This window comes from Bos taurus, chromosome 16 (assembly GCF_002263795.3).
Source record: "Bos taurus isolate L1 Dominette 01449 registration number 42190680 breed Hereford chromosome 16, ARS-UCD2.0, whole genome shotgun sequence".
Lineage (NCBI taxonomy): Eukaryota > Metazoa > Chordata > Mammalia > Artiodactyla > Bovidae > Bos > Bos taurus.
Genome location: NC_037343.1, coordinates 69,530,280 through 69,556,143, shown reverse-complemented (window position 1 = coordinate 69,556,143; position 25,864 = coordinate 69,530,280). Strand labels below are relative to the sequence as shown.

The window sequence follows — 25,864 nt, the reverse complement described above, 5'->3', positions numbered from 1 at the left end:
GTTCAGAGGAGCCTTTAGAAAAAAAAAAGATGTTTTGTGGCAGCCTAGGGAGGGTCTCATCTTTCCTTCAGAAAATAGTTCAAGGCTCTTCTGTCAAGCTTCCCTACTTAGAGCTTTTTCTCCTCCTGCTTCATAAAGTTTAAAGCGGATTCAGTGGAGTTCTATGATCTATTTCCTTTGAAAGATTGTTCCTCGGCACAGAGAGGCCCTTTGACTTCAAGAGTTCACAGATTCATGTCTTTAGGTATCATATGTCTGACCTTATCAGTTACTCCATTTAATGTCGGAGAAAAAGTCTCAACTCTTTGTGTTTGTCTGTTTTGCCTCTGTGAAATGATTTGGTGAAAAAGACCATCCTTTTTAACACACCACTGAGAGGCCGTTTCTGCTGCAACCTACCCTGTGGCTTTTCTCTCTTTAAAAAAAAAAAAATTGTCCTTGTGTTTTGTGTATGGATGAGTTCACAGTGAGAATAGAATTATACAAGGGCAGGCGCACACACAAAAAAATCTTTTGCTTTCCTCCCCCACCTCCCCCCACGCCCCCACCCTACCCAGTGATCTATCTATTGGTGGCTGTACCCCAACAGGCAAAGCCATTTAGCAAACACAGAGGGGGCAGCCGCGGTGCTGGGATGGCAGTGGGCTTTTCCCTTGCTTCGACCTACCCCTAAGGCCTTCATAATTAATTGTCCTTCAGAGATGAGGAAAGTTCAGAGACTGTGTGGCATGATGGCCATTGTCTGACATTCAGTTCTCCTTGCCTCGCCTCTTTCTCTGCGCCCCACAAAGGGTTATCAATAGGAGAAAGGGAGCCGGTTCTCCGCTGAGTGCTGCTGGTGGTGGTTGGAGCTTTCAGGGGGTTAGTATCGCTGTGTTCCGCCCATCCTGGATTAAATGTCTGTAGAGGTTCTAACCGCCTTTTGAAAAGCAGCCTGTTTGTTTCGCCGAGGTTAAACAGACTCATTTAGCGAACCCCAAGCTTGTTCAGAAGTTGGTGATCCCTTTTCACGTAGCAGATAACATTTTCAATCAAATTTTCCTCACCCCACCCTAACCCTGCCCCCAGGATTTGACTGCACTGTAATTGCTTGGTTCTTTTTCAGCCATAGGGCAGAAAATGGAATGACCATTCACTCACTTCTCTTAACTGCTTCGGTGTACATTTGCCAGAATAAGTGTTTGGGCAAACACACTTTTTGATGAAGCGTCGGACTTTGGTTCTTGAAAGTAGATTATCCCAGTTTTAAAATATTGTTTCACCTTCAGCGATTGCCTCAAGCCAATTATTTGGTAACATGACATAAAACAAATAAAAGCTGTTCCGCATCGCCCCTCCCCCCACCCACCCACCCCTGCCCTTTCAGCTGAGACGCCAAATAAAGACACGCCGTGGATACAGCTATTTGAAAAGTAAAGGGAAAAGAGAGCCTTGAGTGATTATTATACTACTGTTCCTGTGAAACAGAGGGAAGCCAAGAAAACAAATAGAATCCTTCTTCCTAGGAGCAGTTGAACCAGCACATTAGAGAGGTTTAAGATCACGGGGCAGGAGTGTTCGTGGGGACCTCGAGGTGGAAGGGACCTGTATTGAAAGAGCATCTCCGTGTCCCTCAGAGCTGTGTCTTCTGGAGAAAGGGACCTGCAGGATGCCCAGAAGCAATTCTGTCCCCACCGCTCTTTGAAGATGCTTTCACAACAGACCCTTTGCTTTTTAGAGAGAACCCTGGATCGGGAAGTTGACACAACTAATACAGTCATACCAAAAACGGGGGAGGGGGGTTCATAAAAAATTAAAGTTATCCTTATGAATCTTTCAGTAGAAGCCATGAAAAGGGACAGTAGTGTAGTCTAGGTCCTTTGTGTTGCCAGCCCTTCTTCCGGCCTCTGGGCTATTGTTCTTTCAGCTCCTCAAACAGACTTTCACTTTCAAACTGACAAAAGTCACTTAAAAGCCAGACAGCTGTACTAACACACCCACCTTGTGGAGCAGGAGCCAGGCCAGGTGACGAGGCCGGCTGGGCGACCTTGTTTAAAACGGGCAGGGGCAGCCCCCTCCTGCCTTCGTGTCGGTGTGGGGCTCTTTGAGCTGGACTCTTTATTGCTACTGTGTGGCCCTCACTCCCAGGCTCCCCAAAATATGTCTTGCATTTTCTTTGCAGCGGGAAACCTTCACGACACCCCATGCTCATGTTTATCCCTCAGGCTTGGTGGCTAGAGTCATGGAAGTTAGAGCACAGAGCTTAGCAGCATCAGAGGGAGTCTGACTCAAAACTCTCTCCCTTCTGTTTCTTCCGTTTCTCTCTTTTTCCCAGCCTTTTCCAGCCAGTCCAAACCTCCCCTAAGCTTTTCCGATTTCTGTGGCTTTATCAGGAGTAGCTAGGACTGGAAGAAAAAAAAGAAAGCCACCGGTGATGGGTGATGGGGACAAGCCTCACCTTAGGAAGTGAGACTCCGCTAGAGAGAGGTGGGCACGTGGTCGTGCCCGCATCCCGGGCCTCAGGGCGCAGCCGCAGTGGGCCCCGGCGGGTCCTCCTCATGTGTGTATTACAGCCCCCCCCTCCCCTGTCACCTTGTGTACAGTCTGGTCTGTGACACTGATGGTGATTATGTCATTATTTTGCTCTGGGGGCCCTGGCACATCTGCAGAGCCCAAGCACATCTTCTTTGTTGCGTTGGCAATCGTCCTGCACCACAAACGCTTCATTAGCCCTGCTGGCGGCCTCCTTGCCAGACGCCAGCGCCCAAATCCAGGCTTCTTTTTGCTCCGTTCTTTTGTGTCGCTGATGATCGAGTATTCATCTTCCTGGTTCTTCCCCCCTTTTCCTCGACTTCTGAACTCCAGATGTCCCGGCATGCTTGCCCAGAGCCTTCAAAAGTGTACCACGCGAAACACGGTGACTCTGCACCCTTGAACCTGACCCCACCCCTTCCCACCTTCCTGGTCTGCCCTTTCCCAAATGAATCCATGTGACTCCGCATAGCGCCCCCAGGGTGAGGACTGACGTTTTCAAACTTGCCCTTTGAAAAGATACCCAGGGATTGCTCCCAGCTTATGGTGTTCCTTAGGGTTAGAATGAAGCATTATTAGATATGGCTTCAAGATGGATACCTTTCTTCTCTAGCCCCACCTCTCCCCACCCCTTCCCTCCCCTTGGCTCTTTTTATTCCCTTCTGTGCATTGCCACATTTTACCAATTTTTCAGTAAGCAGTCTAAAGTGTGAGTACAGAAAATATTCTTCATGCCTTGCCGAGTCATCCGAAAGGTTCCTTTTCTCTGCATGGAATCTTGATCTCCACTCTACCCGGTCCCCAAATCCCCTCCCCCTGCCTCTATCTGCTGTCATACCCTCCCAGCCCCCAGCAACGACCTATTATTAGATATTGAAAGTGACGAATGCATGGCTGTTTTGGAAAGGAACTAAAACATTTCTCTCAAGTTTTCCTCTATGCATTGGATGGAGCCACAGCTTTTGTTAAGGTGTGCTGATTTCTACATTAACTGCAGTAAATTTTAGAGCTTAATATCTTGGGCTGTGATGGGTACTACATAATCGGGATGTTTAATTTCCTCTTAAATGTGAATTAATTGATCTGTGTTAGCGTATTATGAGGAGCCTCTTCAGTAGAGAGTTTAACCAATTTTATCCCCGCACCACTGCAACATAAGACGTTTCCAATGTCTCTATGTTTGAGTAAAATTTAGATTTTAATTTTAAGGTATATATACAAAAGGAAAAAATAAGTTCATAAATTTATTCAGAATCCTAGGACAAAGACCCTGGTAAGAATCGAAGAAAACCCCCTTTGAGGAATGAGTTGCCGTTTCTAGTAGGTTTTCAAGCTTTTCTAGTCACTGAGCCCTGGTCTGAATATTAGGAACAAAGCTAGGTCACAAAGGGAGGAGAGAGGTGGGCAGATCATTAGGCCACCAGCCCTGGGCAGGGAGCATGTCAGGAGAGGTGGGTACCTGTCATTGATTGCATCATTTTCAAAAGATTCAGGATGTCCCCAGAACATTCTTAACCTCCCATTATTAGATCATTATGGTTTTATCACCCTTGGGTTTATTTAAACCTTTTATAAAATCTAACTTCATTCTCAGAGTACACCACTCCTCAAGATAATAATTCTCTAAATGTATTACCTGCTGTGAAAATTGTATCTTCTTTTTATGGCTGTTAAAGTGATTTCCCTGGAACTCCAAAGGGGTAGCCCTGGTTAGAATATCCTGGGATTTACGAACAGGACTGGGTCCATATTCTCCATTTCCTTTCTGATTTTATAGACTTTGATCATTATTCCCTCTTAATCTTCATCTCTCCAGATTAAGGAACACTAATCCTTTTTAAAAGTCTAATCTCATACAGTATGTGGGCTGCCCCCATCGTTTCTATAATGCTCTTCCGGCAGGACCATGTTTCGGAGGTACAGTTACAATTCCCGGACAATAAGGGAGAGTTGGAGGGGGCAGCCACATCATGGCTTTATCCCTCACCTCCAATGAGACTTTTTTGATTGTCCCAAAAGTTCATCCTCAGAAGTTGGATTTCTTGAGTAGCATCTCAGTAGCATTTTCTGGTTAAAATGACCCCGTGAGACCTTTTTATGAGACTGTTGGCAAGTATTCCAGCAAATCTGATTGTGTCTACGAAACGTATCCAGCACATAAAAAATGCACAGATCCATCTTGCTGTGCTGATGTTTTCAGTGTTTTGATAGGTACTGGAGTGTTTGACATCATGAAGACACAGCCTTAGCCTTGAGCATGAGTGTCTAAAAATGACCACTAAGGCAAGAAAGCTCTGGTCTCTATATTATGCTCAAGCAGGAAACAAAATGTTCCCTTACAAGAAGGTGTACTTTTATTTATAAAAGCATCACCTTGAGATCTTAAAAGGGAATTCCTTTGGGGAAGTCTTTTCAATGTCTTTGAAAGTGTAAGTGTTAGTTGCTCAGTCATGTTTCTTTGGGAACCCATGGACTGTAGTCCACCAGCCTTCTCTGTCTATGGGATTTCCCAGGCAAGAATACTGGAGTGGGTTGCCATACCCTCCTCTAGGGGATCTTCCCAACCCAGGGATTGGACCTGGGTGTCCTGCATTGTAGGTGGGTCCTTTACCATCTAAGCTACCAGGGAAGCCCTCAATGTCAGAGGTCCTGGACTCATAATAGTGGAACTTAAGAGCCTAGAGTCTTGGAACCAGTCCCTGGGATCAAACCGCAGCACTGACTCTTTTTAGCAGTGAAACCTTGGCAAGTGTCTTACGCTCTCTGTGCCTGTGTCCTCATCTATAAAACAGGGGAAATGATAGTGCCTACCTCACAGAGTTGGTGTGAGAATTAAATGAATGTCCACGAATATATTAGCAGAAAGTAAGTGCTATATAAGCACTTGCTTTCATTCATTAGCAAGCCAAAGAAAAGTTACCTTGCCGCCACGATCAGTAACCCAGCTACTGCATCGTTTCCTACCGATCCTAAACAGGAAAACAAACAAAGCAGAAGAGCAAACAGGGAATTGTCCTTAGAATTGGGACAGAGAGTCAGTGCAAAACTGGTTTTGAAAAGAGAAAGGGATTCCTTCTGCCCCAAGGTTGGCCTTAAAGGTGACAGCAGCCTGCAGGAGCTCTGGGGATCTGGAGTCATGGGTTCCAGATGAGAAGGGCACTAATGAGATGAGAGGCTAAGGTGGAAGGGACCCCGGATTGGGGGTCTGCCCCTGGCAGCACCTGCCTCATTGGGCTCCACTTTGGTCACCTGTAAAGTGATAAGATTAAAGACAGAGCTTTGTTCTAGCTCTGAAATTCTGCAGTTCTAGAATAGAAGACATTCTGTTTTCTCTACACAAGTCCTGTGCATGATGCAAAGCTTTAAGCAGTGACTATGGAGCCCCTGGGAATACAGATGGTGTCCACGTGGAGCCACTTCCACCCCTGGGGCCCTGCTGCAGCTTCATTATCTCAGTAAAACTCTCCAGGGTGCCCAGTTTAGTGTTCTCCCAAGGACCTCTTTGCAGATCTTTCAACAGTGTCCTTGGAGACATGGCAACTCCCTTGCTGGGATTACAGCGATGAATTTTTCAAATTCATAGACAATTTATTGTCATTATATGTGCTGCTCACTTTGTTGTGTTGGCTAGGGCAGCCAAACAGTGAGGACATTCATCTGCAAAGCCCTCATGCCTGTGGGCTTTTTAGGAGATGATACGGACCTGAACAAATGAACAGAGAGCCTGTATACCTGTCCCCACACACATTCCATCAAGGCCACAATTCAACCCAAACAGCCAGCTTGTGTAATATGTGTTAATTTTTGTAGCATATACAACATCTCCCCTCTTTCAGGACAGAGTTGATTGTTTTAGATGGCATAACTACCTTCACTCTGAGGCTTGGTTGGTAGTTTTTGCAAAAGCAACATCACCCTTTCCTTTAAGCATGTCCCAGATGATCATAAATCAATCATAAAAGTCTTTTCCACTGGAATTCTGTATGTCTGAATTTGTGGTTGTGAGTGAAGTGAAAGTTGCTCAGTCGTGTTCAACTCTTTGTGGCCCCATGGACTATACAGTCCATAGAATACTGGAGTGGGGAGCCTTTCCCTTCTCCAGGGGATCTTCCCAACCCAGGGATGGAACCCAGGTCTCCCACATTGCAGGCAGATTCTTTACCAGCTGAGCCACCAGGGAAGCCCAAGTTTGTGGTTAAGAGTATCAAATCCTCACACTGGTCTTTTGGATTTGTTTTTTCCATCTTTCATATGGTAATTATACTAAGCCTCTGTTTTGTTTTTTTTTTTTAAGGTTACTTTAACAGTCGAAAGTAAAATCTGGTCCTAAAAATGAAAAGTAGAAGGTAATAACTGGGAACAGATGTGTGGGAGTTTGAGTAGGGATGTAGGCAGAGGGATGATCAGAAGCAGAAGCAGGCTATAGTTTCAAGGCCACTGCGTTTCCTTCAATATAGTGTATTTTTCAAAGATTTATGTGTGGTTTGTTTGTTTTTTTTTTTGGCTGCACTACTTGGCTTGCTGGATCTTAGTTCCCTGGCCAAGGATTGAACCTGCGTCCTTGGCAGTGAAAAGGCGGAGTCCTAACCGCTGGACCACCAGGGAATTCCCAGAGATCTATCAGCTTAAGTGACCTGAAAGTATACAAAAGAATCTGTCTGTAGAGTCCTGAGCTTCCCTCAGCAGCATCCTAAGTCTTCCCACCACAAACATTACCTAAAGACTCATGAGGTTTGGGTACTTTACCAGAGGACTTCCAAAAGTCTCCCAGTGGGTGTCCTTCTGAAATTGACTTTTCTGTCTTTCTGAGCTGTTTACCTTTCTTGAAAAAGGAATGTCAGAGCCCTTCACGAACTCTTAGCTGGCTTAATTTTGTGAATACAAAGGATAATCGTGGAGGAGAAACCCATAGAATTCCCTAGACTACAAAGCAGAATTGTCCTGACTTTTGTGCCTTTCACACCAGTCCTTGCCCCAAACAGCCTAGATGTTACTGGGGACACATCAGCAGTTGTCAGCAGAGAGGCGGAGGCTCCCGGAACCCGGTGTTCTCCGGAGCTCTGTTCACGTAGCATCTGCATCTGCCCGCGCCTTCTCTCCTGCTCATTCTGCTCCGTGCTGTTCTTTGTCCTGCCTCAACCCCACCTCCTCAACCCCATTTCTCCTCAGGCTTCTCACTCTTGTTACTCCATCCCCACAAATAAAGGGCACACAGACTGGTTTTCATGTTCGCCTGGGCACAGCTTAATTATGGAGGTAAATCTCTGCAGAAAACAATCACGTAATGCATTCTCCAACGAAACAGGAGTAACTGCGGATTATCTGTGCCCCAGCTTCCCTCTGTGTAATATTGAAGAGCTGATGCCCTGTTGTTTTTGAATAATCTCCCATCCAAGAAGGGCACCAGGCTTGGCCCTATTCATTCCACCACCTCACCCAGTAATGGTAGCAAAAAGTTAAACTTCAGCCTGTCTCGAACTCTGACACAGTTGGCACAACCATTCATGGGGTGAATTGAAGTTAGTGAAGGCTGCGACGTGGCTATCTAGTGCTTATTTTTCCATCGAAGTTGATTCATTACCTGCATCAAGGAGAGATGGAGTCCTCCATTTAGTGCATTTGAATATTTGCTGGCAGGGAAGTGCCTAATGAAAAGCTCCTTGTCAAAGCAGGGCAAGATGGAGGGCCACCTGGTCCTTAGCATCTCTGTGTGTGGCCCATGAACTATTCCCGTAGACACGTGCAGCCTTACCCACATCTGAGGAGTGGTGTGACAATGCAGGTTGAATCTGGGGTAGTCAATCCCAGCTACCCTCCCAGGAACAACTAGTGCGCTGACCCAGTGAGGGACACGGGATTAGAGGAGAATGAAAGAGCTTAAGGCCTTCAGAAAAGTGGCTAGCTCTTAAGTTTGGCTGAGAGCAGGGCTTGGCACACTGGCTCGCAGGCCCAATCTGGCACTGAGTCTGTTTTTTTATGGCCCTTGCTAAGAATGGTTTTTATATTCGTAAAGGTTGTGAAAAAGAAGGACAATATGCGACAGAGACCAAACCCAGCCCACAAAGCCTGTGCGTTTACTGTCCGACCCTTTGCAGAAGGAGTTTGCCGACCCCTGCCTGAGGCTTTTTCTGTCTTTGGTAGAACATGAACTCTCAGATCCTTTCTCCTTCTGAAGTTCCAGAACTATGATTCTTTGATGCAAAGTCTCGGTCCAAATCTTACCGAACAACCTACCAGATGAGTAATTCCAGCAGAGAGCTTGCCCTTGTTTTTTAAGATGGGAGAGTATTTTCATAGTTTCTTGGGGATGGAGGGATGGGAGAAAATACTAGACTTTAGTTTTTGATGATTTTTTTCCTCTGATTTTGTTTTTGTTTTGATTAATGCTTATTTAAACTTGGAGTCACTCTTTGAGACGTGTAGAGTTTGGGAGAGATGAAAAATTAAACTCATTACAGCAAGTAACATGACAATTATTATATTTCTTAATACATACAACGCCAAGACCTCCAAGCATGAGCAAATACACTGGCCACTTTAGGCACATTTGGTGAACCAGATTTCAGGCCTACAAAATAGTTTTGACAGCCTCATAGAGTTTATTACAAAAGCATTTGTCCTTCTGTTCCTAGCAAGCTAGAACTTCCTTTTCTGGGGCTGTGGGAGAGATGGTTTTATTTATCTTGATAGGCAAAGTAGCCAGTGGAATGTTTACATAGCTTAAAGTATATACACAAATTATTAACAGGTAGCATGGAAGTGAAGACAGTCTTTTTTATTACTGTGAAAGTCACAATTACTCAAAATGCTCGATTCCAGCACATTTTATCAATTATCAGCATCTGAAAGGTGTAGGAATTTGCTTCTCTGAATATTCCAAATACAGTTCTATTTTCCAAATATCCACTCTTTCCAGGCAAGCAAGAATACTGGAGTGGGTTGCCATTTCCTTCTCCAGGGGATCTTCCCAACCCAGGGATTGAACCCCGGGTCTCCTGCACTGCAGGCAGATTCTTTACCATCTGAGCCACCAGGGAAGCCCCTTCAAAGGTAAATGATTCAAATTCAGACGAGGAAACAAAGAGACCCCTCAGGGCAGCCTCAGCACTTCCTTTGGGCTGCTGAGGAAAGTCCATGTGAGGGGTGATGGCCAGGCCCACGCCGCCCACACCAAAGACCAGAGTCCCCTGCTTGACATCCTTTCCTGTGGCATTCCACTGGCCAGTCAAGGTAAATCCTCAACCTCCCACCTTGCAGCTTCCATGGGACTATTACGTCCTTTTTATTACATTCCCGCCAATGGACCATGTCAACCATATTCTATCCGGACACCACTCTGTCAGCATTTATAAGGACTGGTCGGGCATCACGGGTTGGCCGGCAGGTTCACTTGGAAGTGTATTCCCACAAGCTCAGTGCAGGTCCCTGCCACAGCGGCAGACGAGAGACAGGCTTTCCTTTTCACCCCTTTTCCTGATTTTCCCTGCACCTCCTGCAGGCTGGCCGGGAGGACGCTTGAGGCTGCGGCATGGATCTTGCTGTCTCAGGGTCCTTCCCCAGCCCTCTCTCAGGGGTTGCCCCCCAGCTTCTCCCTGGTACATTAACTTGACATTGGTTGGTACTCGCAGAAGAAATAGCTTCCAACAGCTCAAACCTCTGATTCCATACCCACTAGAGATTTTGGCTTTGAGATTTTGGCAAGAAGGTCTGTTTGCCTATCAGGTCAGCATCAATAAAGATTTCTTTCTTCCTTTATGTTTTTTTTTTTTTTTTAAAGACAAGAATCAATGGACACTGCCCCCAGAGCTCTTTTTCTTGAGACAGTTTAACCCCTTCTCTCCCAACTACTTGTATTTTCTATTCTGACCGCACGTGTGATATTTTGTTTTTCTCTTTTCCTGTGAGACAACCAAAAAAATCTACCCCATGTAAAATTTGAGAGCCAGATCAATTCTGAACCATCTTATCATTTTTAAAGTCTGTTTATCCAGCTTTGTAGGAGAAAGAAACGAGCAGACTGTTTGAAGGCCACATACTTTTCAAACCTTGGTTGCAACACGTTTGCCCCGTTTTGAAACTGTCTTTATCAGGCCGAGAAAACGAAAATCTATTTGACAAAGTGGCACTCTGGCCAGTTTATCTTGCAATATGGCTTTAGCTCACTGAGTCTATTGATTTCCTTAAATTAATGTTTACAGAATGCTACTGAATTTTGCTCAAGAGAACATTGTTCTTTTGAAGGTTTATAAAAAAAATGATACAGACTGTTACTGCCATGTGTTCTTTTGCTTAGACCAAGGAAACATGGTGGGGGGAGGTTTTTTTTGGTTGTTTTGTTTTAAGGACAGCCTTGAATTCTAGCCACTTCCTATAAGCATTTAGTCTTCACATATTCAAGTAGCAAAACACGTGAGTAGGAGGGAGGTGAGCCCACTCATATGCCTAAAATTTCGTGGGCATCACACTAACCTAATCCTGTGAAAGAAAGTGAAAGTGTCAGTCGCTCAGTCGTGTCTGACTCTTTGAGACCCTATGGACTGTAACCCTCCAGACTCCTCTGTCCATGGGATTCTCTGGGCAAGAATACTGGAGTGGGTTTCCATTCCCTTCTCCAGGGGATCTTCCCTATTCAAGGATTGAACCCAGCTGTCCTGCATCGCAGGCAGATTCTTTACTGGCTGAGCCACTTCGTGGGTATCACACTAACCTGATCCTGTAAGGCCCCTGAAGGCTGAATCTACCTGGAGCATCAGAGTCAGACTTTCGTCCAAAGCTCAGCTGTGGCTAGAGTCTTCCTCGGCCTCATTCGGTGTCGTGTGGGCAAGCAGTTCTGTAGCCACTGCTCCCTGAAAAATCCGTCCTTCCCAACAGAGGTGCGGGCAGCCTGTGAAAACGGCCCAGTCACCATTTGGTGGAAGCTCTTTTTTTTAGTAAATTTATTTACTTTTAATTAAAGGATAATTGCTTCACAATATTGTGTTGGCCTCTGCTGTACATGAATATGAGTGGGCCATCGGTATACCCGTGTCGCCTCTCTCTTGAACCTCCCTCCCACCTCTCACCCCGTCCCACCCCTCTAGGTTGTGACAGAGCACCAGTGTGAGCTCCCTGAGTCATACAGCAAATCCCCATTGGCTATCTGTTCTACATATTGTAGTGTATGTGCTACTGTGTCACTCTCTCCAGGAACTCTTCAAAACACCCTGCTCTTTGATTGGGGTGCTCTGTCCCTAAGATACAAAACCTAGCCTCTAGATGTGACTTTAAAACCAGCTTTCCCAGGGAAGTGTATTTGGCTATTCAGCCCCTGACAAGATTCGCATCAGAATCATGACGTGATGGAAATAAAACTTAGGAGACACACAGCAACTTTTCTCAGCGTGTTGACTCAGTTGATAAAATCTCCCACGTGAACCTCCTCAGAGCATCTCTCAGAACACTGGTTTGCACACGTGTATTAATCGCAGTGAACTGTCTCCCAGAAAGTGGGCTTGTCCTTAAGGTTCAAACCACCGCCTTACTTTTGGAAACTGCTTTACACTTTCCAAAGCACATTCATGCTTGTTTTCCCACTGGATCCATCCCCCCTGATGAGAGGGCTTTAGGACACAGTCCCATGGTTCCCTCTGGAAAGCATCCTTTCTGCCCTTCTGAAGAGCCAGCTAGTTCCTGGCTAGTACACACAAAATAAGCGTGTGTGTGACTGTGAAGGGAGACCCCTAGTCACAATATCTTGTCACCATCTTTCATAGCTCTGAGATTCCCCTCTTCTGCCTCAGGCAGGAAAATTAAGTGAGAGTGAGACGGAGGAGAGGAGCAGCAATAACGTATCTATTCTTGCCTTTTCATTGGATAATCTCAATAAGGAGTTAGTAAAGCATCAGAGTTTATCCATTTGAGTCCACTCTGTCTACAGTCTAAGTCCCCAGCTTGTGCCACTGCTGTCAGGAACTATGTCTCTCCTTGATCAATATTTACTTAACAAATAGCAGGGATGAGAGAGTTTGTTTAGAGGCATCACGTGCACACCAGGGTGAATGAATGCTCGGGAAAGTACCTCAACTTTGTCTCCTTTCCTAGGATCTAGGGGGGTGTGTGTGTGTGTGTGTACGCGTGCGTGCCCACATGAGCATGCACATACAGCCCCATACAAATGCCCTTTTTAACTTCTCCAAAGACACGAGTCGTTCAGAAAAATGCCTCGCTGTGTATGATTAGTACATTATTTATCCCATAAGAGAACTCGCAATATCAATTCAGTTTCAAAAAACTCAAGCCCAAAGTTTGCTTCTCCTTTGTGTTCCTATAGAGGTTAAACATTTTGGAAAGGCTCTTAGGATGAATTAGAGGCACGAGCATCTTCCCTTGACCCTTTTCACATGAGTGGAAGGGAGGAAAATGCAGATGGAAACAATACAAGCAGTTTGATAGGGCAACTCTAACTATATATTTCTGATGGCATGACATTTCTTTTTTAAAGAAATCCCAAGGAGAGAAGGAGCTCTTGAGATTTTCAAAGCCACTTAGCCAGTTTTCGGAATCAGATGTGTTTAAGTCTAATAATAAATATGAACACCCTGGTGTTGAAGTTGAGAGAGCTCTACTCTTTCAACTTCACTCAAACAATTGCTTGAAGGCTCAAGTCAGGGCCCTCAATGCAGTTGACTTGGAGGCACCTGGGTCTAGTTTGAGGGGTTTTGTTTGTGTGTGTGGGGAGAGGCTGAGGGGGAAACCGTGGGAGTTATTTATTTATTTGATTTTGTGAATCGGAGTTGTAAAAGCCATCTGAAATATTCATGCAGAATTGTCTGAGAAGCCCGTTTCTGTTTTATTTACTGCACAGTAGACCAGCCACAGCGGATTAGTTCTACAATACCCGTAACAAAAGCCCAACAGCTGATGCATGTGATGTTAGGAGGTGACAAAACAGTTAAAGTATGCTGCTGGCTACAGGCGAGCCGTCAGCAGACGCAGACAAAAGGGTTTGTGACAAGAATAACTCTCTCTCCAAGGCGAGCAGTGAAGAGTATCCAAAATACCAGTACCCTTTTCTCCTTGACATTGTCTTCTTACAGTCAGCACTTTATTGCCCTTTTATAGTATTTTTTAAATGGAGGAGCAAGAAGAAAGTAAACCCAGACACAGAACTAATTCACCAAAATAGTAAACCAAGGTTTTACTTTCTCAGCAGTTAGCCACTTCTGCCCGTACGTAGATTTCCTTTACCATTTCTTCACTGAAGTTTGAAAAAAAAGTTTCAAGGATGAACTGAAAAGATGATCCATCTTGATAAGATTGTCATCTCTTGATTAATAAGCTGGAGAAGCCATGTGAGCCTTTGGTTACTGGAGAGAGGAGCTAGGGAGCGAGGTCTGTGCCTGGTTTATTTTTTGTCCATTTCGGCAAACATCATTCCACTGATGAAATGAAGCCAGTGGACCAGGTTTTAAAGGGGATGGAGGATTGTAAGAGAGCCACAGGGAGCTGTGCAAGGGGCAAGGTTTAGATCTCCAGAAAGAGGCCGATGGATGAGCCTCTGGCCGTTTCGGAGGTGTGAAAAATCAGCTACCCTGTCTCCAGAAAATAGGAGAGGCTGTCTTCTTTTTAACCTTTGTAATTCCCCTTCTATTCTCTCTGACATTCATTCAGCTGCCAAGAGCGTTTGGCAAGGCTTGGGCCAGCGAGCACACTTGCAGTGACCGCTAACCTTGGTATGTCCTGACACTTACGATGAGTGTCTGCAGGACGCAGAAGGCAGGCAGCCTGCTATGTCAGGCTTTTATTATGTGCTGCAGAGGCTAGGGACAGCCAGTTTAATAAAACAAATCATCCTTGAAGGTAAAGCAACTGGGAAGAGGAGGAAGACGGGGGGGAAATGTGTCTTTGCCACTCATTCTGATAAAAAAAAAAAAAAGAACAGCAAAATAAGCACCCACCCAATGCACCGTGTGTGTGTGTGTGTGTGTGTGTGTGTGTGTGTGTGAGTGTGTGACAACCCAGGCACCCCTGAGCAGACTTGAAAATATCCTCCCATTTCTCCCATTTCACCTAAGCCCACAAGGCCCTCGTTTGCTCTGAGGAGACTCACGAACAAACAGTAGTGATGAAATAGGTGGATGCTGAGAGTCAGCCCCTTTGAAATGTATGAGTTGGTCAAGTACCTCCTCACAATTGTATTCTCCTCCAGATATCAAGGCAAGGAGAGGCAAGACCATTTGGGGTGAGGTTCCTATATTGGGATGCCTTTTATCAAAGCAAAGTTTCCACTCGCCTCTCCTGAAGAACACTCAGCACCGCAGCTCCCACAATAGCCTCAGCGTCCCGGCCAGAGACTTTGGAAGCCTTTTGTTTTTCCCCTGTGGCATGTCCAAAGGCATGGCCTTCCCTCCCCCTCCCAGCGGCCGGCATTGTCTTGCATTCCAGGGACTTGATTGACTGTTGCCACCTGATGCTGAAGAGATACTCTAGGGTTCATTCTGCAGATTGTTGGGTTCTATTAAAAGAAACCTAGATAAGGGATTACTTGTCACTAAGGGATTTTCTGCAGATGTTTATTAGTGATTGGAAATCCATTAGGTGTGAAGAGGTACTGAAAAAACACGGACAAGACCAGTCTCATAACCCTGAATTCTTAAGACGCTCCCTCAGAACATCAGAAAGGACTCCCCCCCACCCCCTTACTCTGTTAAATGGAGTTGGGGAGACTTTTCTGGCAGAGAGGTAAGGGTCTCTCTTTCATGGGCAATATTTCTACCTGTGGATGGAATTCCTTGGCACTCTCTCAGATCAGTTGCTACCCATCAATTTACCTCTGTGGAGCCACCAAAAAAATAGATTAATTGCTCTAGCAGTAGAGGATCTCATTATAACTTTCTTTTATCTAGCCCAATCCATTGCATGAGTATTGCCTCAAATTAAGCACAAAATTAGCAAACCATTTCATTTGTTCTCAAAGAATTCATCCCTTCCCAAACATAAACCAATAACCTGAGTCTCCTCTTGGGAATCTTTTGTGTCATTCCCACTTATTTTGAAGTTACTAGCTCTTCTGTGGTTTTTCTAAACCACAAATCCACAGCTTGTCAAGGTTTTGATGCCTCATATAAGTAGGAATTACTGAAAATGCATTTAAAAGGAGCCAGCAGGGTTTAATGGCAATACACCTGGATCAGTTATTTCACATGAGTCTCTTCATCTCATAGTTTCTTCATCCCATAGAATCTCATACTTTCTTCATCTATAAAATGAGCTCTGAGATCTATTTCAAGTCTTTAAATTCTATTTTTTATCATTATTTTAAAATTCCTTTTTTTAAGTATTTAGGTGGAAGGTAAGGTGTGATTCTAGAGCGATGTGGGGCAAAGCAGAAGGCAGGGTCTCGGTTTGAGCTGTTTATCAAAGACGATGCAACAAAACCCTGTGTAGCATTGTAAGGAAAACACAGAATAGAAGCCAGGAGAGTGCTCAAAAGACATCTAATGATAAATTCACTACAACTGGATATAAGTAGGTGAAAAGCTAAATGACCTCAAGACACAAATGCACAAATTGTTAAAGGACAGCTCAAGAGTATTGCCAAAAGAAATGAATGTTTGAAACAGGATGCGTGCGTGTGTGCCAAGTTGCTTCAGTCACGTCGGACTCTTTGCCACCCTATGGACTGTAGCCCACCAGGCTTCTCTGTCCATGGGATTCTCCAGGCAAGAATACTGGAGTGGTTGCCATGCCCTCCTCCAGGGGATCTTCCTGACCCAGGGATCAAACCAGCATCTCTTACTCTCTTACTTCTCCTGCCTTGGCACAGGTGGGTTCTTTACCACTAGCACCACCTGGGAAGTCCTTAAAAAAGGATAAAACCCAGTAAAAATCAGTAACCAGCATGGCCGATGATAAGAAATAACTGGGGCTTCCCCGGTGGTCCAGTGGTTAAGAATCTACCTTCCAATGCAAGGGGGTGGGTTCGATCCCTGCTCAGGGAACTGACATCCCACATGCCGTGTGGCGTGGCCAAGAAATAAAAATAATACATTTTTAAACATTAAAAAAAAAAAGAAAATAACAGAGTGGAGGCTGTGCACATCCCCCAAAGAAATTTCTTTGATCTGTTCTCAGGCAAACCCCCAGAACTGCACTTCTTCCCTCCTCCAAGGCTGATGCTTTTCCAGATGCATCCCCCTCCTCTTACTGTCTTAAACGTCATCCCTGTTCCTTTGGCCCTGGTTTCCAGATCTCCTGGGGGTCCTGGGAGTGGGTAGGCTTCATCTGGCGCCCCTGCCATACCTCTGTCCCCAGAGCTCTCCGCCAGGGTAGGCTGCATCCTCGAGTGTTCAAGGACCATAGATCCTCATCGTGGGTCTGTTGCTGACGGCCAGGGAAACCACACTTTTTGAAATGTTTCTTTTAATAAATGCCTCTGATTATGTTTCTGTAGCATTTGTCTAACAGCTCCCAAACCCCGTAGTTAGAGTGGGTAGTTGCACTGTGTAACTGGTCTCCAGCCATAATCCCTCTCTCAGTAACGCCCATTTGACACAATCTGAAGGATCATCTTTGGGGAAGACAGGAACCTACTCAGAAAGGCTGCTTAATGACTTTTTATTTGGTGGAAGGTGAGTGGGAGGGCTGATTGCCACTCCATACCCTCCTCATCCCACAAATACACGTGTATGTGCAGGAGACTGGGGAGAAGGTCATCAGAGTTCAGTTGATTTCTCATCAGGGAATGGCCTTTGGAGTATATGGGTTTGCACATTTATGGAGGGCAAGGTGCTACGTGCATGCTCAGTGGTATCTGACTCTTTGTGACCCCATGAACGGTAGCCTGCCAGGCTCCTCTGTCCATGGGATTCTCCAGGCCCGAGTACTGGAGTGAGTTGCCAACACTACATTAGGTTGCCATTCCTCTTCCAGGGGATCTTCCCGACCCAGAGATCGAACCAGCTTCTCTTGCATTGGAGGCAGATTCTTTACCGCTTGAGCCATTAGAAAAGCCCTGGGGAGCAAGGTGGTATTTCCATTATTCCCCAGGCAGTGGTTGGAACTGTGTCCTGAGAAACTAGCGCCTCTCTCTCTCTATATATATATATATATATATGGAGAAGCTTCTCAACATTTTCACTTTTTCTAGAGTCCAGTCAGCCCCAGATTGGGGCTCTTTTTCTTCTGGAGCATCATTAGGTTTCTTTCAAAGGATAAGTGACTTGCCATAGGAAGCACTGAACTTCTTTGTCCAACTCCAAATGTCTCAGACAGGTTTGTCTGGTATCATTTTCATTTTCTTTAACAGTTACTATCATTATAAAAAGGTCCACTGCACAAAGCGAGAAAAGGTGGGGAGAATGGGATCAAATATGTTCAAAATGACAACCCCTCTCTATTACTTTGGTGAGCAGCAGGTCTGAGCCAAGATAAAAATCTTTCACCTCTTGTCTATGTGTAGACAGATCCGTCTACACATGCAGCTGCAGGGCTTTTACTTCCTCAAATGTCTGCACTTACTATAAAAGTAAAACATTATTCATGTGTAAGTTCCCCCACTAAAGGAAAACTATAAAGTGTCAGTGTGTACTTGGAAAATTATGAGTATCTGGAATGATTCTGTGAATCCTTTGTTTCATTGTGGGAGTGATAGGTCCTGCTTTACCATGTAACTTACAGAGATTGCTAAATAAGTACATGAGTAGCTATTCCTTTCCCTAGACAAGAGGTCAGACTATTAAACAACTACTAATAAACAATTCATAAGCACATGCACAGAACACACACACACACATATTCATTGCTGTGGTAGAAAAGAATTAACGAATAGATTTTCTGAAAAGTATATTTGGAGAATGTTCATCTTGAACTACAGTGACTTTGAACAATTCCCTTATTCTCTCTGAGCCTCCATTTTCTCACTGTAAAATGGGGTTAATAACCACAGAGATGTTGGGGGAAGTGAATGATACAGTTCACATTCAGTATATAACACAGTACCTGACACATAATAAGCAGTCCAAAAATGTGGAGTATTATTACTGTCAACTGCATAAATAACTCTCTAATGGAGAAATTCTCATCTCAAGGTAAAATATTTTCTGATGTAGGATTTTAGTATGTGGTACACATTTTGTATTTGGGGCTTCCCTGATGGCTCACATGGTAGAATCTGCCTGCAGTGCAGGAGACCTAGGTTCGATCCCTGGGTCAGGAAGATCCCCTGCAGAAGGGAATGGCAACCTACTCCAGTATTCTTGTCTGGAGAATTCCATGGACAGAGGAACCTGGTAGGCTACAGTCTATGGAGTCACAGAGTCAGACACGAGTGAGCAACTAACACTTTTGTATTTTGGGACTCAGTATTAATATCATTATCTTACTCTTTTTTGGTACATAGTGTAGAGGCATACCTCAGAGATATTGCAGGTTCCATTCCAGACTACCAAATGTTGCAATACAAAGAGTCACATGATGTTTTCTTTAATTTTCCAGTGTATTTAAAAGTTATATTTATACCATATTGTACTCTATTAAGTGTGCAACAGCATTATGTCTAAAAAAAGTACATACCTTAATTAAATATACTTAATTGCTAACAATGCTAGCCATCATCTGAGCCTTGAGTTGTAGTCTTTTTGCAGTAGTAACATCAAAAATCACTGATCACAGATAACGAGAGCAAAAAGTTTGAAATATTTCGAGAATTACCAAAGTGTGACACAGACACATGACGTGAGCAGTTATCATTGGAAAAATGGTGCCAGTAGGCTTGCTTCACACAGGGTTGCCACAAACCTGCAATTCATAAAAGACGCACCATCTGTGAACTATAACAAAGCAAAACAAAGTGCAGTGAAAGGAGGTATGCCTTATAGCGCGGAATATTTTGGTATACAATTTAGCAACAGAGTCAACAGTCCTCTAATACAAGCAGATCACTAAAGTTTTAATTTTCTTCATTTGTAGCGTGGGTTTAGTTTATATCAAAGGCCAATTATTAGTCTACTTTTGAGAAGACATTTTGTTTTCCTAATGGAAATATGATTCAAATTCTGAAAGATAAGGTAGAGAACTGATTCTGGAATATACCTCTTTAATGAAGCGAGGAGTCCCAACGGTATGTCTGCATTTTTCTACTCAAATATTCACAATGGAATCCAAGTTTTTCAATAGGTCTGCATGTATCCTTTGCATAAGTCTTTTTCTAAAACTCTACAAAGCTGTCAACCCCACATTACAATGCTACTATATATAACAACTTTACATAAGAGAACAGGGGTCGGCCATTTTTAGAAAATGCAGGTGCCCTGTAAGCCCCTATCTGAAAGAAAGACCTTAGCTCAATTTCCTTTGAAGAACGGGAGACTTGAAACTGAAAACTTTATTAATGCCATTGTCTCCTTGTATCAGCAGGTTCCAGAGAGATTCCTGGAAGTTGCGCAGATCACATTACGGGAGTTTTTCAATGCCATTATCGCAGGCAAAGATGTTGATCCTTCCTGGAAGAAGGCCATATACAAGGTCATCTGCAAGCTGGATAGTGAAGTCCCTGAGATTTTCAAATCCCCAAACTGCCTACAAGAGCTGCTTCATGAGTAGAAATTTCAACAACTCTTTTCGAATGTATGAATAGTAGCAGTCCCCTTTGGATGTCCACGTTATCCGTGTCTAGATTTTGATTTCATGTATGTGTGTATGGGAGGCATGGATATGTTATGAAATCAGCTGGTAATTCCTCCTCCATCATCTTTCTCTCATCTTCTTCTGTTTTCAATTGCAACGGGGATGGTTCTTTTCCTGCCGCCTTTAGTTTACTTTTGCCCAAGGCCCTTAACATTTGGAGACTTAAAATAGGCTTAATTATCAGGGAAAAAAAGAATGTTGACGTGTGTAAAGTCTATATTAGCAAGGACGGGCATTTGTTTAAAATGCGTCTGCTGGATTCATGGTTTGTTGCAAATGGCGGTTGGCGGAGGGAGACCCGTGACACAGCCCGACTCCGCAGTCAGTGATGTGTCTCTTGTGTTTACTGCTGAGAAGGTCAGAAAACTGGATGAAACCACTTGATAAACTTAAATATTTTGCTTGGTTTGAACTCAGTAAGTAGCTTTTTATCACACGTTTGAAAATAATGCCGGTGGCAGATCAACAGCTCACTTTTCAAAAGTACCCCAAAAGGCCACATTTTAAAAAGAAAACATAATCACTAACTGTCAAGTCTTTCCTCAGAGAAATGGCAAACACCCCAAACTAGTTTCTTTTGGAGGCAGAGCAATTTTATACAAAACTGACTAGTCAAGGTGAGACTGGAGATTCATGTGGTTTCTAGTCACCTCTCGGAATTTTGCAATAGGTTCTTCTTGGTAGTAAGTGAGTACCTATCGTTCTTCATACAGGAAAACCCCTATAATGTGTTATTATTTTCTGTGTATCTTGCTTAAGATATAAAAAGGCACATACGTTTCCAATTTATTCTTTGCAAAACTTTGTTTATATGCTTTAGAAGAATTATCATGTCTGTTTAATATTTAACAATTTTTTTTTTTCAAAAAACACTATTTTCTGAATTCTTTTCTATGGTAAGGAATAAAGGACATCCTAACTTGACCATAAAATTCCTGCCTATACTAGAAGTTTGTTGACAGCTGCTAGCTGACTGGATCTTCCCCTCCTGAGAGGAGTACATTTGAGAATGACCTATTTTCCTATACATTTCCACACTACCTACCCTGATGGATATTCAAAGTGGTGACAGTCTAATTTAAAGTGTTTTCATTTTAGGTACAGTGTTTTAAAGCAATTGATAAAGTCTCTTCTAACTCAGAAGCTAGTAATTGACCAAAACATGAGAAGAGTGTATAGAATAGGAGAGTTTGGGAGTTAACCCAAAAGACACAATTTCAGCACACAAGAGAAAGCTAGCTGCTATTTCATGCTTTCTTCAATGGTTCTCCTCTTTTTTTCTTTCTCTTTTCTTTTTCCAGTTTTTCAAAGGTGTATAACGTTTCCATACTTGCTTTTAAAAAGCCGTATGGCATTCACACTTGTTTCTTGGATGGGTTTTGTGTGCAGAGGCAGTAAGAATTCCTTTTTTATTCTAATAGTGTTTTCCAGAACCCTCCCTCCCTTCAGTAATTTGATCTACATCTTCTAAAATGACACAGTAAAAAGAAAAAAAAAAAGAAAATCCTGGTATGTAGATTATGTACAACATAAATACCATTTATCCTTGATTTTTATAAAAATGACATTTGACTTTGGAGACTGTCGGTTGACCCATGAGACTAGCTGACCCAATCGCTGTAATTTAACATCATTTATAAATTCTGCTGATGGACAGGAATGTATGAAGGCAATTATTGTCAGCACAAAGCTTTAAAACCTGCTGACTTTAAATTAAACGGCGTGGTCCTGTGATGCCTGCGTCATTCAGGAGACACAGCCTCTCACGGTGTGGATGGAGTGCAGCAGCCTAGGCCTGGGACGCCCCAGCCTCCCTGCACAACCGAACCCATCCCCCAGCTCGCAGGCTCCTACACAGCGCACACAGGCCCATCTGAGCCAATGTGTTCTTGTTCTGGCTTGTTTAGGGGGAAAAAAAAATGTTCAGATAATCATCACATTGGAATATAATGCAAACCCAAAAAAAAAAAAAAAAATCCAATCAGCACAAAGTAGAGAAGCAATCTCAACTTGTGGTCACACTCTTTCGCCTTGCTTCACGCCCAAGAGTATGACATTCGTTGTTCACATCAGTATACAACTGGCTCTTTTTGCTGTTCCATGGAATTCACATCACCATTGTGTTGCCATTTGCAAGGCAAAAGGCAAAACCGTAATATATTCACCTATCAAGACAGATTGCTAGTATCTTCCTGATCTGGGGCAAATTTAGTATTGATTCCAGACATATTTAGATTTTTAGTATTATTCTCCCCTGCCTTTCTAATTTAAATAGACAAATTAAGCAAAAGTGTGTATTCACAACCAAATGTTGATGTGCTTATCCACAGTAATATCCTCTCAATGTTCACTGAGGCATAGAAATTGTTTCAGAGTAGAAATTGCAGCGTGAGTAGAAACTCACCTCATTGTCCTGGAAATAGAACTTGATCATTTTGCTTTTAGGTGATTCCTTTTCTTTCACCACCATAAAATCTTGTGCCTCCCAGTGCATTGGAAAATGACAAAAGCCTGTCTCTCAAAACGCCTATTTAACAGGTTTTTTAAAATCACCATCTTTCCAATCTTCGTTCAACTCTCACCATGTAAAAATTGGCGACTTGGGAGAAAGTTCGCTTTCTCTGGTGGGAGGGTGAAGGACTAGGGACAGTTTACAAAGGGAAACAAAGTCTAAAGTCCATGTTGAAATACCACATTTCCACTTATTTTCTGCTAACCCCAAATTATTTTTGCATCTACACTTGAGGTTATAGTCTGTGCCTAGACCTAAATGCACCAGCGGGGGGATTTTTAAAAATCCTTCAAAATCCCACTTTTTTCCCACAAGTACAATTGTTCTTGTGCCTTCTGTGGCTTTCGATTTCATCTTTTTGACTTTATTTCCAATTACTACAGCTGCAATAAACACTAGATTTTTTTTCTGGCTGTTTGACATAACGTTGATAGCTATGCATATTTTGTGTCTTTTTAAAAACAAAGCGGGAGAATACGTTTTTGAGAAGAGAATTTTTAGAACAGTTTGATACCGCAAATTATTTTTTCCTCAATTGTTTGAGCAGCATTCGAGTTTTGAAAATTCTTGTAGAAGCCAATTTTTTGTAACTGTGGTGCAAATCTTGTGTTTTCTTAGCCTAACGAAAAGTAGTATAGAAGCAATATTTCATACCATGTGCTATATATGTGTGTGCAGATGTGTGAACATAAACACATACACACATATACACACATGTAAAAATAGACATATATATATGCGTGTGAAGTGGAAAGCTTACCTTTTCCTACCTAGATTTAAGGACCTATTTTAGGCTTGTTATGTTTTGTCAAAAGAATGTTCTATTTGCAACAACAAAACATTTAATTCTTACTGTATCTCTGGCTGTTTAATGAGGACATTTCACTTTAACTGGTAAAACAACGTGGAAGATGGTAGAATGTAGTCATTATTTAAGGAAATGTTCACCCACATATTCCCAAAGTTTGCTTTGTGCCTCCAAGTATTATTCCATTAAAGTGTTTTATGTTTGCCGACTCTTTGTTGCTGTGCTAGGGATGTGGGTGAATATCATTTTTAAAAATGTTAAAAACGACAAAAAAAAAAAAAGCAAAACAAAAACACTAAAGCAAGAGGGGAACTTTTATAAAGCAATGTAAATATTTAACCTCATGGCTATTGTTACGTAAGACATGAGATTTTAATAAATAACTACATTCTCACAACATCTGTTGAATTTATTAGGAACACTTCGGTGACTGTATAGACAGTTGAAAGCATTCTTGAAAATCCTGCTCTCTACTTTTAAAAGATAAGAGTCTCTTTCATCAGATGTCAAGGGCAAGGGTAATGCAGTTTCTGTAAATTTACGAAATTTTTTTTCTGTGTACATGAAGACACTTAGTATGTAATCCCCCCTCCCCCCCCACACACACATACATGCATACACATACAGGTTAATATTAAGTCGTAAAGCTAAAGAGTTGGGGGCTTTCAAATCAGGATGTTCCCCAGAAGCAATCATAAATTCATCAAAGAAAAAGTGGTTTACAGAATCCCCCGAGAGAAGCCGTGTGCGTGTGAGGACAGAGCAGAATCTCTTTGCCATGTATATTATAGACTCTTTATTGGTGTGAATAGTACAAATGTTTCGTTCTGGTACAGACTCCGTGTTTGCAAATTACAAGAAGCATTGTTTTCAAAAAGCTCCCCTTAAAAGAACGTAACTGGTTTCTATGAGTAAGCAGTTACTGTATTGCACTTACATGTGATGTTGAAGGAAATGCAGTTTTGTTTTCTGTAGATCTGTTGGTTGTAAACCACCTATAAGACTAAAGCTAAAGTGCTCATTTTCAGAGCTGGGATCAAAACTGGTATTTAACCTTTGCATCTTCTTATAAGTATCCTTCTAGAAACATAACAGAATCTGGGAGCAACTGGACTTTGAGTCTTTTCAACTGAGCCCTCTCTCAAAACTGACACCCCCGAAAATGCACAAACATGAGCATGAGCAGAAAGGGCAAACAGAGTGGCCCTTTTTTGTGAAAATGGATCCATTCTTTGTTTTTTAAAATATTTGAATCCTCTCCATAGGGGGGAAAAGCATTTTAAAATTGTATATTACCACTTCAAAATTAAAATTCGAAAAGCAAATGTATTTGGGGTTGGTCTCAGCAATACCCAGAAGAATCAAAGGTCCTGGCTTCCCCCAATATTGTCCCAGCCATTTCTCATATGTATATAGTATAAACCGTGACAAAACACTGCCTTTATATTATTTAGCAATATGTTGTAAATAGCATTATTAAGCTCTTTTTTTTTGTAATAAAGACCCTTTGATTTGAATATAGTACAATAACTGAACTGATAAAGTCAATTTTTGATTTTTTTTTTTAGCTAGAGGCAATTTCAATTGTGGATTTTTGTTGTTGTCTATTGTTCTGAAGACTTTGCATAATTTATTGGTTTAATTTATCCTAATTTATTTGATGAAGGTGTACAATTTTGTATTACCAAGGATGTACTGTAATATTAATTGATATGATAAAAAAAACAATGAGACTCCCTGTCCATATTAAAAAGTAAATAAAAAGGTGCAGTAGACAATTGATTTTAAAGTAAAAGTAAAAAAAAAAATTAGTTTGGCAGCTACTAAATTTTAAAACAGGAAAAACAATTTGTTGGGGGGAGGGTGGGAAGGGGGTTTTACTTTGTGTGTTTAAGCTTTTGTATACTCTGCAAACTTTTACCTTTTGCTTTGTACCACTTAAAGGATACAGTAGTCCAATTGCCTTGTGTGCCTTCCATCTTCTCTTAAACTGAATGTATGTGCAGTATATATGCAAGCTTGTGCAAAATAAAATATACATTACAAGCTCAGTGCCATTTGATTTCTTTTAAACATTTAAACACATAACATGTGACATTTAGTTTTTGGACCTGTGTCCAATTGTAGGACAGCAGGCTAGTTGTAACTGTAATATCAATTCTGGAGTTTTCCTCCTCCTGCCAGTTTGGCAATTTATTTTTTTGTTTGTTATTTTTGGTCATGTACTTGCAAGATATTAGTTCCCTGACCAGGGATTGAACCTGTGCCCTCGGTACCCAAAGTGAGAAGTCCTAACTACTAAACTGCCAGGGAATTCCCTGGAGTTTTCCTTTTATTACAATTCTTAAGCATACAAACCTAGGATCGTT

The 25,864-nt window shown here is 42.6% G+C and overlaps 1 protein-coding gene across 2 annotated transcripts in view; it reads left to right on the top strand.

Annotated features, from left to right (window-relative positions):
• Positions 1-25,546, top strand: part of PROX1 (prospero homeobox 1) — a 56,368-nt gene extending 30,822 nt beyond the window's left edge. Inside the window, exon 5 of one of the 2 annotated variants that reach the window (XM_005217360.5) lies at positions 19,906-25,546. In XM_005217360.5, the coding sequence (XP_005217417.1) occupies positions 19,906-20,091 (186 nt within the window). In that variant the 3' untranslated portion in view covers positions 20,092-25,546. The remainder of the gene's footprint in view (positions 1-19,905) is intronic. The other variant, NM_001193232.1, reaches the window with a different exon arrangement.
• The last annotated feature ends 318 nt before the right edge of the window (positions 25,547-25,864 follow it).